This window comes from Gymnogyps californianus, chromosome 5, assembly GCF_018139145.2.
Source record: "Gymnogyps californianus isolate 813 chromosome 5, ASM1813914v2, whole genome shotgun sequence".
NCBI classification, from domain to species: Eukaryota; Metazoa; Chordata; class Aves; order Accipitriformes; family Cathartidae; genus Gymnogyps; species Gymnogyps californianus.
Genome location: NC_059475.1, coordinates 15,437,587 through 15,452,709, shown reverse-complemented (window position 1 = coordinate 15,452,709; position 15,123 = coordinate 15,437,587). Strand labels below are relative to the sequence as shown.

The 15,123-nt window shown below is 35.1% G+C and overlaps 1 protein-coding gene across 1 annotated transcript in view; it reads left to right on the top strand.

The window, feature by feature from the left end:
• PLEKHA7 (pleckstrin homology domain containing A7) overlaps positions 1-14,449 on the top strand; it is a 164,776-nt gene extending 150,327 nt beyond the window's left edge. Inside the window, exons 22-27 of the mRNA XM_050898202.1 lie at positions 165-244; positions 635-835; positions 3,933-4,085; positions 6,688-6,821; positions 7,672-7,814; positions 12,910-14,449. Of these exons, the coding sequence (XP_050754159.1) occupies positions 165-244; positions 635-835; positions 3,933-4,085; positions 6,688-6,821; positions 7,672-7,814; positions 12,910-12,932 (734 nt within the window). The 3' untranslated portion in view covers positions 12,933-14,449. The remainder of the gene's footprint in view (positions 1-164; positions 245-634; positions 836-3,932; positions 4,086-6,687; positions 6,822-7,671; positions 7,815-12,909) is intronic.
• The last annotated feature ends 674 nt before the right edge of the window (positions 14,450-15,123 follow it).

The window sequence follows — 15,123 nt, the reverse complement described above, 5'->3', positions numbered from 1 at the left end:
AATTTCATGCCTCTCATGATCTTCTGAACTGCAAAATGTGAAACGTGAGCTAAAACAGTAACCAGAATGTCATAGAAAAAGCATGATAATTTAAAAAATATCTGACACTTGTCTTCATTTTGTCTGTCATTTGGTTTTAAAACATTCTCTTTTTCCTTATAAAGGTTTATCTGGATCAACTTCCAGATTGCACCAACCATCTACCATTTCATCATATGCAACACTTCGAAGGGATAGGTCCAAGGTAAGGTTTAAATGAATATCTGAAGGCACATGTCTGAACTGTTCAAAATAGTTAAGCCTAGAATATAGTTTGCATAGCAGGAAGTGGGATTGTAGTAGCATGGGAGAGGACCAACACCTGTGATCTAATAAAATCTCCAATTTTTCACTTTCTTGAATGAATCAGGAAGCAGACAGGTAACTTGAAATAGATTTATAAAACAAGATTTAGAACCAAAAATCAGCACTACTAATAGAAAATATGGAGTTGAAATATGCAAATTAATGCAAAAATAATAGAACAAAATCATGTTAATTTAGTAATAAGGTAGGAGAAAGAGTTAATTTTTTGTATACTACTTATAAAGTATTAATTACAACATGTGTTTTGTGTGCCTTGTGACTTCTACAGGAGAGACCAAAGAGTGCCTTGGAACGTTTATACTCTGGAGACCACCAAAGAGGCAAGATGAGTGCAGAGGAACAACTAGAAAGAATGAAGCGACATCAGAAGGCATTAGTTCGTGAACGCAAGAGAACTCTTAGCCAAGGAGAAAGGCAGTCTGTTTCATCTCGGTCTTTCATCAGGCCCATTTCTGCAGACATAGGCTCAGTATGTTAGATATGCCTTAAAAGGACTAAACTAAAAATATCTTTGGATTTTTTTTTCCTAGCAAGCACTTTCACTTGAGTGTGTGTGATGCTTCTAGTCTAATTAAATTAGTGTTATACGGTATAAAATGAGTTCAGAGAGTGTGAGTAACAGATGATCTTTTTTTACTAGTAGTTACAGTATATGTAGCAGGTTCAGCAGGTAAGTTGGTCAGAGGTTAGTGTGCTGAGTGGAGATGTGAGTATATTGGAGTGATTTCAGACATGATTGTTTTTTATTGGAATTGTATTTAGAAAGTGTAAGAAGCTTGTACAGTTTTAAAACTGCTTCATAATGGAATGGGCCTTTTAGAATGTTCTTATTCACTATGGGTGGTATTTTTCTTTTTAATTAATAAATTAGGCTGCAAGATAGTTGTGGTAATATCAGACCAAGGTGGTGTGTGTTTGTTTTTTTAAAGAGATGATAAATGGATAATCAGTTTTAAAATCTAATCATGCTGATTAGAAATTTATGTAAGAGCTAATGTGTTTTAATTGATAAAAATTTTTCTTTAAAGCTCAAAATGTAGAATATTCTAATAAGGCTCAAATTTAAGCTGCTGAAGAAAAGGATTTTTGTTGTGTTCTGCAATTAAATGCTGTACAGACAATAAGTTTGTAATGATATATTTTGGATACTAACCAAAGCAATTCTTATTGGTGAAGTTACCCAGTCGCTCACTTGGTGCTAAACCAAGATTGTACTGTAATTGCACTTATGCTGTGGTCTTTTAATTTTTTTTTTTTTAATTTGATCCACTAGAGCTTTAGAATGATCACCTTGTTTTACCTAATTCATTGCACAAGATCTCTTGCTTTTAGATTCGTCACTCATCATACCTAATGCCTCTTTTTTGTTTGCTTGTTTTTAATTTGCAGAATTTTGTAGTTATTTTAAAATTTCTAACTGGACTACTCAATTTTTACCAGGCTTAATTGCATTTAGTACATGTGTGTCAATTGCTAGCATTAAAAAAACCCTATAATATTCAGCCTTTCATTCCCACTGTTCAGTAGCACTAATTTACAGCCAGTTATTTGTATTTACTTTCCCAGTAAATACGAGTGCACTACTTGGAGACATTCATCTGTTTTGTCTTCTGTTTTGCAATCACAAATTTATTAAAGATAGTGCATAATATTTGGGAACTGTAGAACTGTAGTATCACTGTTATTTTCATATTTTAACTAGAAGAAGTAAATCTGAGCTGCTTATGTTTCCTGACTCACATAACATACACAAGTCGAATTTAAACATTTTCATAACACCCCTTATTAACCTTTGTGGCAAACACTTTATCTATAAATTTGGGTGCCATCCTGGTCTTTTTCTTGCTGTAAAGAATTAAAATAGAATCTTTCAGCCCTAGCAATGTTTTGTAGAGATCATCTCTCATACCTGTAGGGCTTCGATACGCAAAAGGCATGTTTGATAGCACAATTACTTACAGCATTACAATTATTTAGCAGCTAAAATGGCAAACAGTTAAATGTATAATTGAAGTGCTGCTCAGTATGTAACATTTGCTTTAAACATACATTGTATGTGTAACTCTAATTTTTAATCGGTCAGCTCTCAAGTGTAGTATGACATTTTAAGTATTGATCACAGTACATGAATTCATTTGTTATATACAATGCCTTTTTAATGTAAAAGTCGCAACATCAAAGCCAATAAAAATACTGCTTCGTAAGAATGGTTTGATGTTTTTCTTACCTATATATAATAACTTGAAAATGATACTGTGTATTTAAAATATACTATGTCAATCAGGCCTGGTTTGAATATGAGTAGAAGAATGAGTTTGGAGTACTTGTATGAGAAAACATTTTTTCTCTTTTGAATTCTGTAAAGAAACTTCTTAATTTTTGAGATATAATTACCTTTTAGCTATTTAACTTTTTAAATATACATGGAAGATATGTATCTTCTGAGTGAATATTGAGAGCTTGTGCATGAATAGGTTTCAATTAGATTTGTTAATGCAAGTAGCATAATGAAGTCTAAGGACTTCACATGGAGTTCAACCAAAACAAGCCAAAGATTTGTAACAAATACTGGAGATGTTTTTAAGAAAGATCTAATGGCACGTTCTCCTATTGATACCCTCAAATGCTTGAGGAGATAAGTTTGTTGTTGTTGTTCTTTTTGTCCCTTCTCTTTCCCACTGCTTTTAATATCGTGTTTCAACTCTGTATGGTAAAGTTGCTGAGATCTGCTGGATGAAATGATGCTGCAACTGAACTTAATTTTTTGAACAAAAAAGTGTTGGTAGGGTTCTTAAGCGTGAGTTTATAGGCAGCTGTATTGTGTGTAGTTGTGAAGGAGCTACTATGCAATGATTTGGGAACTCTCAATTATGCTGCTTAATTTAAATATGTTCTGAATTTATTATTGCTAAATATTTACCTTGTAAAGACAGAATGTGAAAGATTTTTTATCTTTGCAGGTGGCTAGATACTGCTTTTAGTAAGTCAGAAGAGCTTAGAAGTTACTAAATTATTATTTTTGAATTCAAGACAAGTTAATGCTAGTACATAAAATTATTATCAGCTTTAAACACTAGGTATTATTCTAAAAAGATCCCTAAAATTTTCAAGTTGCAGTTCTCAACCTGCAGTATAAATACCCTTTCTGTGTAGTGATTCAAAATCACACAGCACTGCCTGGTTAGAATGCCTAGGACTAGTCTATCAGTTCGTAGACTCACTTGTATTGACATCTGTGCTTCCAAAGATGTTTGTGTGTAGCTAGTTCCATGTTAATCACCATATGTGAAATTGTGATTAATACATTTGTTAGAATTTAATACTGCTGAACGTTACCTGTAAAATTAAACAATACTCCAAAATCCATGCAGCACAGCTAGAGATCAAATCTCCCAAACATATGTTCCAAGAAATACAGTTGTATTTTCTTTTTCTTGTCAGTTAAGGGGTTTGCTCTGTGGATTCTTTCAGCAATATAGCATTTGCAGCAGTAGTAATGTACATTGCTAAATGATGAATTTGGCAGTATGGTTGAATGCTGTTAATTGTTTTGTATCTATTACCAGTGGAAACGAGAACAAGAATTTGATTTGCAGTTACTTGAGAGGGCAATTCGTGGAGAAGACAAAGATGAAAATGAATGGTTAAAAGTTCAGCCAGTAGCAGTGACAGAGACAGACCTGGAGCCTCAAGACTATGATTTAGATATCAGCAGAGAGGTAACACTCATAGTTTTTTGCCTCCTATTCTGTGCCCCAAAATATTAAACTTTCTGAGTTTTAGGAAGTGAATTCTCATCTTTTCTTTCAAAAGTTAGCTGGAAGTTTGAACTAAAAGGAGACTTTAGGGTATTGAAAATTTATGGCCTGGCACTTCGAAACTCTGTAAGGTTCATGTTCATATTGTGTTTTTGTGGAGAGAAGAAATTGAAAGGTTGGCTCTACTGTTTGAAATATACATCTCAGGCTTTATAAAGGAAAAAGTGATTAAATTAGGGAACATTATATAAATTGGAAAAAAAGATGAGAAGACAACATCAAGAGTATTTGAAAATAGGAAACAGCAATGAAGGAAAAGTTAGTTCCCCAGAGCTACCTTACTCTTCATTTTGACTGGCAAAACATGGTAGAGAAGAGGGAGCACTGCTTTATTCTGGTCAGAACAGAAGACACCTTTCTGTCAGCTTTTCAAATGACCTGGTTGGTGTTCTGGGCACTAGATCTTTTTTCAGCTCTAGTAACTGAGTAAAGTATTTGTTTGAAATGCTATTGAGCCATCTGGTGGAAAAGAAAGAATATAGCAAGTGGGAAGATTTCAGTAGGTACTATGCATTGTGTAAAATGCCATGGTAGATGGGAAATGAGTAAAACTGTTAATGATAATTAGACTGGTAAGCACCTCTACTCTTCTGAAAGCTGTTGGCGATGTGTCATTTTATATAGAGAGATATTTGTAAGAGGTTGAATCTGTGAGCCGTTATCTGTTCATCTCTATGAATGAATGTATCTTTCAATTAATCTTTGTATATTTTCTGCAGAAAATGCAGTGCTCCTGTAAACTTCAGAAAGAGAAAAAATGCTTTCGTTGTATTGCCTTTCTCTGTTGCACTCTGCTGTTAAATTTTTTTCCAGAAGGCCTCCAGGGCTACATGAATCACTTTGTACATCCAAATTAGCACCTTAAGCCTAGCATAGGAAACATTTTTGCTTATAGACATTTCTGTCCTACTTCAGAGTAACTGAAGCAGGTCTGAAGCTCTGAATGTAAACCTTCTTTCTCAGGTTACCCAGGTTGTCCTTTTCCATTTCATGTACCCATCCTTTTCACCTGGCAGGCACTTCTGTACCTGAGGTACTTCTGTGCCTCATAAGGAAATGCACTCAGTTGTGTCTTTAAGGCCAATAAATCTGCTGTTCACATGATAACTGAGTTTGTTAGTCTGGAAGTGGCAGGATGAGCTGATCTAAGTTAGTTATAGCATGGAGATAGATATATAAATTTTAAAAAAACAAGAACACCACCCCCACCCCCACCCCACCCCCATATATATATATATATATATATATAGAGCTACAGAGCTCCAGAGAGGAGTTGGATTTAAAGGTAAGGAAGTGTAGTGGAAAATGAGGATTTTTCAGGAAGCATTGGCCTTGGGTTTACTGAGAAGGAAGTATAAAAATTTGAGGCTGTGATTTTAATGTGGTTATGAGTGCCAATGACTGTATTGTATGCTTTGGGCCTATGATTGCCTGTGAATTACTGAGCCTAATCAGTGGGGGTTAGGTCAGGCCACTTTATATATGCCATTGAATTAGTGTGGACTAAGTTCAGTGGTGAAAAATTTAGAATTATTTTTATTAAAACTTTGAATTTTGAAAACTCATCGCCTCATGAGTGTTTTAATAAAAGTCCAAAGAGGAGACAAAAAAATAGTTCCCCTTTACTTATTTTTATTTATTCACACATCCTCTATTTGTGCTTTTCAAAAGCAGTCTGTTCTGTATAATAAGCATTGGTTTTCAAAGTCCATTTGTAAACTGAATTTTGATTGGGTGATTTAGATCTCCTAGGTAGAGCAAAAATTTCCCACAAAGAAACTGATCCTAACAAAAACTTGTTGCTAGCTTTTGTGTAATCATATTAAAATTTTCAATGTACTGAATTATGTGTATGCAACATGTTGTTATAATTGCACAATGTTAGTGTATTTCTGGGTCAGTTCCCTAGACAACTTTTGAACACCTAGGATTTCAGATTTCATAGTCCAAGGATTTCCTAAGATGATTACAAACTGCTGTTTTTCTTTTTTTTTTTTTTTTTTTTTCCCCCCCTCTGCTGCTTAACAGAAGATTATGCAGTCTCAAAAGAATGATACCCTAGATTAAAACTTTAGGTGTTATTTCCTTTCAGTTGTAGGAAGTCCTCGCTGGCATGACATAAATATCATGACATTAAAATCTCAGGTTCTCCAGTCAGTCTTGTAGTGGTTGCTTCTTTCTACTGTAACAGCTTTAGACAGTGTCCTACTTTGGGCTCTAAGCCTGAGCTGAAGAAAGGTTCCCTGTGGATTGTAATTTCTTTTGTAATCCCCTTTAATATTTGTTCAGTCTATCTTCTAAAGTAAAATGAATCAGAGGGAAAAGACACTGTTAAAAGGGCATCAGCTCATATTCAGAGGGAGTGTTCAGCATCAGGTACATGTATTGACTGTGAAAACCCATTCTTTATTCTTTTCACTGTGTTTTCCCATTGAGGAGAATTTATCTCAATTTTTTTTAAGTCTTTGTTATTAAAAACTTGATGCTTGCTTTCTTTCCACAGTTGTCAAAACCTGAGAAGGTTGCAATTCCAGAACGCTATGTTGAACTGGAGCCAGAAGAGCCCCTTTCTACAGAAGAACTGGCAGCAAGGCAGCGTAAAGCAGAAAAGATAAAGAATATTCTTACTAAATCAAGGTCAGGGTTGGGGTTTTTTTTCCCCAAATCTTATATAGGGGCTGGTGTTAAACATTGGGAACTAAGTTCATACAACAGTCTAATTCCTATTGAATTATCTAAGTGTAACTTGTAGCTTTTAGAAAACGCACACAGAATTTATGTAGTATACTTAAAGCTGCTTTTTAAAATGGGGTAGAAGAGATAATGACAAATTTTATATGTCCACTTTCTTGTTCAGAGCATCCTAAAATAGTAGTGAGTCCTTACTAAGCAACTTGTAGATGAGAGTGAGGAGGAAGGAAAGGCACAGATCTGGCGAAAAGCAGGAGAAAATTCACTGGGAGAGCAAGTTTCTGTTGTTTCCAGAGAGCTGGAATCCTGAAGGAACACTTTTGGCTACTTAGAGCTAATGTAGAGTCAGTTGAAACATTCAGTTTCAAGAATCTGATTACCTCAAGTATCTGCTGTCTCTTTGGAAGACAATTAAAGAGGCTGTGCCTGAGGACCACCAGATTATATGCCTTTTCCTCTGGGCGCTAACAAGAAATTTCATTAACAGCTTCAAATAAATAGCATTTTTTTGGTAGTGCTTTCATGTAAACAGTGTATTTACAACAAAGGACTTTCAGATGTACTTAAAGCTATGCAAAAATTGTGACTGAATGTGTAATGGCTGCATCATTTGTCTTTGTATGCTGTAGTCATTTACATACAATATCTAACACTACTTTAGAGAACATCAATAAAATATGGAGCTTGATAGATAAGATCTGAAAACTGCTGTATGAATTCAAGCTTGTTCTCATCTGCATGGTGGATTCTTCTTTATGTTTGCAAATGTTAATGTTGTTTTGCACTTTCCCACTAGTATGCACAATCTACAGCCTACTGTTGCCCAGGACAAACACAACTCGGTTGATTTAGATTCACAGCTGCAAGAGCAGGAGCGCATCATTACCATATCATACGCTTTGGCTTCTGAAGCCTCTCAGAGGAGCAAGGAGGTAGCAGGTAATACTTACTTATTTACAAAATAACAGCTATTTCTTACCAGCTTCTAAAGTTGTGTGGGTTGTTGCTGAACTCCTGGCATAAGACAGAGTTTTAGTCATTCATATTCAAAATAGTGAAAAGTGTGTATGGATAACAACTTTAGAGAGACTAAAGATTTATGTTGAGTATTTGGCCTCCAATGGACAAGGTGAAGGGGACAAAATAGTATGATCAATAAGTTCAGAGCTTGGAAACTTGCTCTTACTAGTAGTACTAAAAAATTAACATTTTCAATGAATTCCCTATAATTATATTAAATTAGGTATTTCTGTATTCATTTTTTAAAAGTAAATTGATCTGTGACTTAAAAAAATCAGGACAAAGGGATTTAAAATTTTTTTTTTAACAGAAAGATTCCCTGGTCCGGTGATTGACATTAGAGTACAATCATTTGCAGCTTGAGCTGTATGACAACAGGCTGAAAAAGACATTGTAAAATGGGTATTGGCATGTTTCTGTCTGGTGACCAAGATTAGAGGTCAGAGCAAGACAGCTATGCATGAATTCTGCTTGACGCCTGGAAATTAATAGATCCTTTGCAATATGTTACTAAAAGTGATAATTTCACTCTTGATTGCTTTATAGTTGAAATAAGTAAGAAATGTCAAGAGATTTGTATCACACAGTAATACATGCAGCAGCTATTCTAGCAAGCATCTGACTGGCCATTTATAACTGGCACAGTTCACTGTTCCAGTGGAGAATGGAAATAATGGAAGCTTCAACTATGATGGAGAAAAAATATGCACATTTCTCATCTGAAGTTGTCAGTTTAAACTTACGGCACTTGCCACAGAAGCCCTTAAGACCTTCCCATTCAGGACAGATTATTCCAATATCTCGATGCATAGCATGCATCTATAGTAACAGACTGTTGATTGAATGTGGCTGTATACTCACGGATGCAGTGGCAGCTAAACCTGAGGGGAATGTGATTTTTGAGGGGATGGAATACATTTTCAAGATATGAATCTTGAGACTTCGGAGAGGTTCTGTGGGTAATTTAACTGACTGGAAGGGATAAAATGATTCCCTGAGGAGGCTAGACATGATAAAAAATAAAAAAAAACCCCAAACCAAAACAACCCAGAATTGTAAAATCCTGGGAGCATTTCAGGAATAACCTTTTGGACCTTCAGGCATCTGTGCATCAAAATGGCTTCTCTGCAGGCAGTCTGGTCCCAGTTCTAGTAACCAGGCCCTTGTAAGAGGGACTCGCATGCTTTGGTCATGGAGTGGGACTTTGTGTTTCATGAGGTATGAGCCAACACAGCATTTTGCCACATGAGTTCTAGCTTCTTCTGGGAAAAGGTAGCACCGAAGCTAAGATCAACCAAGATGAACACAGCCCATACTTGAAATTATTCCTGTGTGTCAGTACAACAAGAGCAGAGTGCCTGCCATACTAAACAGTCTTCATGTAGCCAGTTAACTTACTTCTGGGTGTGTGTGAAGTTGCAGTAACTTTACAGTACTGAAATATGTTTGATCTTTTTATGTTGTATAGTGAATGTAGTAGTTATGTTTTCATTACTACAGTTTTTTTGTTTATATTTTATTTTTTTAATTGTAATTATTTCAAAAGTGTGTTCACCACTTATTCTTAGGTATACTTAACCACAGAAATCTTCTTAATTCTTTAGTTCTCCTCAAAGAGGGAATTAAAATGTGTATTGGCATTTAAATGTTTAAATGCTGCTTGAAAAAATTTGCAGTCAGTTGTGAGATGATTTTTAATTTAATTTTCTTTGTGAAGTATAGCTGTTAGCTCTTTTGTCTTTTAGACACTTAAAAAAACCTAATGTAGTAGCCAAGGACTTGATTCTTTAAGGAAGCCCAAACCTTTATGTCCATGCACAGTTTTCCTTACCACACTTGTATCTCAAATACTTGCTTCTTGTAACATGTCTTGCTTGGATTTCAATTATTACTTACTCCTTTAAAAACAAACACCTTTCAAGGAATTCTAAAAAAAGCCAGAGTGGTTTGGTTTTGATAGAAAATATACAAACCACAAAGAGAGTTCAGGTTTTTTCCTTACGGCCTATTTTCTGATGAACTAAAGTGATTATAAAGAAAAGCATTTGATGCTTTGCACAGCTGATTGTACATTCTCATTTATTCTCATTTTACGGATTCCTTCAGATTCTCATTTTTGTAGTTTGATTTTTAAAGTATGAGCTGTCATTTGCTCCTTGTTGACAAAGCAGACCATATCTGAAAATCCCAAACTAAATATCTAGATTTTTTACAAAGATTGGCTTATGAAAAAGACTGAGAAGCTTAACTTTTCCCATTTTTCAGGGAGAAGCAGTTAAATTATGTTAAGATGCTATGATAATATAAATCTTTTAAAATAAATTGTACATTTATCTAATCCTTGTAAAGCAGCATTTTCGAGTTCCTCTGTTCCTAGTAAGAAAGCAACCTTCTAAATGGAAATCATGCCAAGAATCTGGAAGATTAAAATCAAATGCAGGAGGTTCAAGAAGTCGTTTCCTAAATTGTGTGGTTTGGAATTAGGTCTACCTTTGGTCCTCCAAAATGTTCAAGCAGAATTTAAGACTGAGTTTCAATCTCTTTAGTTTTATGATTATTGTCTTCTAATACTATACCATTACTCTGTTTTATAAACAAGGATAGTTTTAATCATTGTATTCTTTATCCTGAAGTTTCAACCTGAGATCTGAAAATGTATTTACTATATCATGCACTGTACTAAGCAAAATGTTAGATGCATATGTAATTTTTGTGGTGTGATTTTTCTATATATTATTTTCATTTCTGCTCATTGGCATAGAGCAAAGGAAATGTTGAAAACCTGTATAACCTCAGTGAAATCTTGAAATCAAATTAGCAAATATAGGTGCTATTCCAGAACTGCAGTTTTAAAAGCAGGGCTGGATTAGAGTATATCAGTGTTGTGTGCCTTAAAATGTTCCAGTGAAACTTCATCTTAAGATAGATTGTCCATATTCTCATCAAAACAGGAATGTTTATTTGCATAAATTATGCAACTAATAGAAAAAACCAGCAGGTAGAAATGTTGTTGTTCAAATTGTGTTCCATGTAACTAAAATAGTGTAACAGCTCATTGCATTACTAATCAGGTTTCCTATTCATGTGGTAGAAAATTAAGGTCACTCCGTTTGTAATATGAATGTTTGATTGTGCAGCCTAATTCCTGTATGTAATCCCTTCTAGCTCAGCAGTTGACCTATCCATCTAAAGCACCCTCACCTTCTGTACCACAGCCACCTCACTCCCCCTTAAGCAATGGATTTCACTACACATTTGTTTAAACACCTTAAAAGTAAGAACTAACTGCTCTCTCAGCATGTCTGATTTGCCATTGTACCTTTGCTGTGGCTTGCTGAATTTTAACATTTTTACTACACCTAAATTAGATCCAAATGAGCGCATGCATCTATTTTTCAGAAACCTTTTATTCTTGTAAATATTGCTTCTAATGAGCTAACATGTGGGCTAATAAAGTCTTCAAATAACTGCTGTTGCTCTACAGATAAGATGCTCCATAATCTTACTGTGGTGAAGGAAAGAGACATCTGTACTCTTGGTAGAATGGGGCCAGATTTTCAGCAGCGGTTTGTACTCCGGTGGCTAGTGTTGTTTACTCCTGTAGCTACCGTAGGGGTGCGTAGGTATTTTTGCCTGTGCGTGGCATATACAGTTGTTGCTCTACAGAGTCCAAAGCGCAAAGTTGTATAAGCAGGGGGTTCGTTTATGGGCTGGTATCTTACACATGAACTAACATCGGAGTCTTAATTGAGGTCAGCTGAAAATTTGGCCCTTTATAACTAATTCTACAATATTATGTTTGACTTTTTCATGCCTTTCACGTGGTTTTCATTGAATTGTGTTAACAGAAGACTTCATTTTTGTCTCTGATTAGGTTATTTTGCCATTTCAAGTATTAAAATTGTGATAATTTCATTGTCCTTATAAAGAAATGTGTATCATCTCTTCCCAGTAGTATTTTCAGAGTTTTCTCTATTTGAAATAGGAAAACCTGTAAATATTATGATACTTGATTGCTAAGTGTGCCCCTAGTTAAGACACTCGCCATGCTTCCATAGTTTCCTTTGAAATTATTCTCACCTTTCTGATTTCCTTTGGCCTAATTTTATTGCCTGATGTTGGACAAAAAGGTAAAATGTAGATGAAGTAGTAAAGAGGGTTGATTGAGTGAATAACTCAAATAGCATTAACCTTTAGATATCTTTGTTTCCATTGTCACTAATCTGAGTCAAATATCTGTGCAAAAAATAAAAATCTAAATAAAAGTGAGCACATACCAGAAAGGCCCAAACGGGCAGTGACCTGCCTTCTACAAGGCCTGTGAAAAATGACAAATTTGCATCAAGAGATGTGTATAGACATTAAGAGCCTCTACAGAGCTTGATGGAAATAGCTATTTGCTTTTCCGGTTCAGTTTATCTTTCTGAGAACCAGAGTCTACCATGTTTGCTGTGTCTGAATAGCACTTGACTACTGTTACATCCAGGGATATGCTAGTTGATTAGCACTATCACATGAGATCTTTGCATGCAAATAGGGTACCCATGTGTGGCCTCAAGAACCCAGAAAAATAACCGTACAGTCCCAGGGTATTGGACTTGAGCAGGTGGCTTGGACCAGATGACCTTCAGAGGTCCCTTCCTACTCCAACCATTCTGTGATTCCAGACTGACTTAAAAACATGTGTATCACATGTCTGTATAAATATACATACATACATGTGTATGTATAGATAGATATTTACACACACACACATATATATAAAAACCTACGTTTTCTTCAGGAAAATTGTCAAGAAAATAATTGCAGTAACCAGCAACATGCAGGGGGGACAGGAGTTTGAGCATCAGTGGCATCATGAGCTAATTGTTCGCTTAATGTGTCTATATGAATTGTTCATTCTGTCAAACTGCAGAAGGCTTTAATAAAAAAAATGTTTCCTGAAAGTGCTTACTGCTTGGCATTAGTGTACTCACTTTAATATTTAACCATGTTTTATTTTACTTCATGCTAGCCAAAGCAGTAAGTGAACACTGACATAAGACTCAAAGCAAATCCCACCTAGTGATGCCATGTGGAAGAAAGAGGAGATTCATTACCAGCTTTCTGTGAAGATACTCATCAGCTGATGACATGTTCTTCTGGAAATACATTCAGAGAATAATAGGGGGATTTTCTGTGAAAATGAAGAGAATCGAAAATGATTTTATTTTGACTTCAGTTTAGTTCAGACTTTTTATATGAATAAACGGCACTTTTAATAAACTCTGTAAAAGACTGACAATATATTTTTAGGACAATGTATTTTAGAATTTTTTTAAATCAAGGGCTGAATTCATTTTAAGAGAAACTAATTGCATAGATGTTAAAAGATGCTCTTACTTCCCCCTCAGGCTCAGATGCACAATGTAAAGTTTCATGGAAAAAAATGTAAATTTGAACAAACCTAGAAGCACATTCATAGGGTATGGGTAGAGCTAACGCAAGTGAGAGATTTGCCAAAAGGGTGTTTTGGATTGAATATGTTTGTAGAGTTAATCACCCACCCTTTTGCCCATTAAATAATACATTGCAAGGAACTTTTAGCTTGAATTTCTAAATATCAGTAACCGCTGTATCGCTGAAATTTCCCACGAAAGCCATAATGAAAGCCAGTTTTAACTCCTGTTTCCTTTTTTGATCCCATATGATTAACTTGCTGGTATCAATACACAGTATATGCTAGGTTGCCCTTGACAGTAGTGCTGTCCCCTCAGTAACAGCTAACGAACTATATTTTTTTGAAAGTTGAAATGTGGAAGAAGAAAATTTTTAATTAAAATATGTGAACTAAGCAATAAAAAAGTATATTAGGATATGTAATTTTACTAGTAACTATGTATTTTTCTTTTGATTTCTTTTCAATAAACATTACAATATGATGTATTGACTAGTATTTATCCTGGAAACAGCAAAACTAATGTAATGTGGCACCTGCTAATTTCGTATACATGTTCACCTGGTGCTTAACTTTGCCAAACTTTGAAATTCAGTCTTTTACTTGTGTATAGGGCAAAGGGTGAGGTAGTTACATAAGGAGAAAATAAAGTTGAAAGAATTGCTGCAACTACTTTACTTGAAAAAAACCTGCGTACACACTGAATGCAAGACATGCAGAAACTTCACATTATGTAATTATTAGTTGAGTTTAGCTCTGGATGAGAAATGACTGAGAAATACTTCTGCAGTATTTTGTGAAACCACTAACTTGTTCATTTGCTGTGTTCGAGTAATAGCTACAAAACCCTTGAAATTGACCTTCAAGTTTCAGACTTTAAGACAAATCATATTATATTAACACGATACTCAGAAAGAAAAGTATATATTTAGCTAACGCAATCTATTTTACCTCAATATTGCCAGTATCAACTTCAAAACCTTTTGCCAAAATAATGATTTATTTTTGCCTTTATAAAAAGTTTTGAAAGCATAAATGAATATTTTGCAAGAAAACATTAATTTAAATAAAATGTAACTGTTTGGAAAATGGTATATGTACAGATTAAAATATTAACATAACTGCCTCCTATCGCCTCCGTCTTGTCTGCTCTCTTATCAGCGTCCATGTGGTTGAAAATCCAGTCTCGTTTGTGCTGTTATCACATTTTTCTCTTCTTTGGTTCAAATCCCATTGAAGTTTCCCAGTTTTGCACTTATTTCACTGGTTCCCCCTACACCAAAGCTTCATTTTTACTTTCTTTTTTTTTTTTTTTTTAGAAATGTGTCCTGGTTTCGGCTGGGACAGAGTTAACTCTCTTCTTAGTAGCTGGTACAGTGCTGTGTTTTGGATTTAGTGTGAGAATAATATTGATAACACGCTGATGTTTTAGTTGTTGCTAAGTAGCGCTTATCTTCAGCCAAGGACTTTTCAGTCTCCCATGCTCTGCCAGCAAGCAGGTGTGCAAGAAGCTGGGAGGGAGCAGAGCCGGAGCAGCTGACCTGAACTAGCCAAAGGGGTATTCCATACCATGGAACGTCATGCTCAGTATATAAACTGGGGGGAGTTGGCTCGGAGGGGCGGATCGCGGCTCTGGCATCGGTCAGTGGGTGGTGAACAATTGCATTGTGCATCACTTTTTTTTTCTCGCCCCCTCCCTTTTTTTGTTATATTCCTTTTAATTACTATTATTAGTATTAGTATATTTCATTATTATTATTGTTAATTTTATATTTTACTTTAGTTATTAAA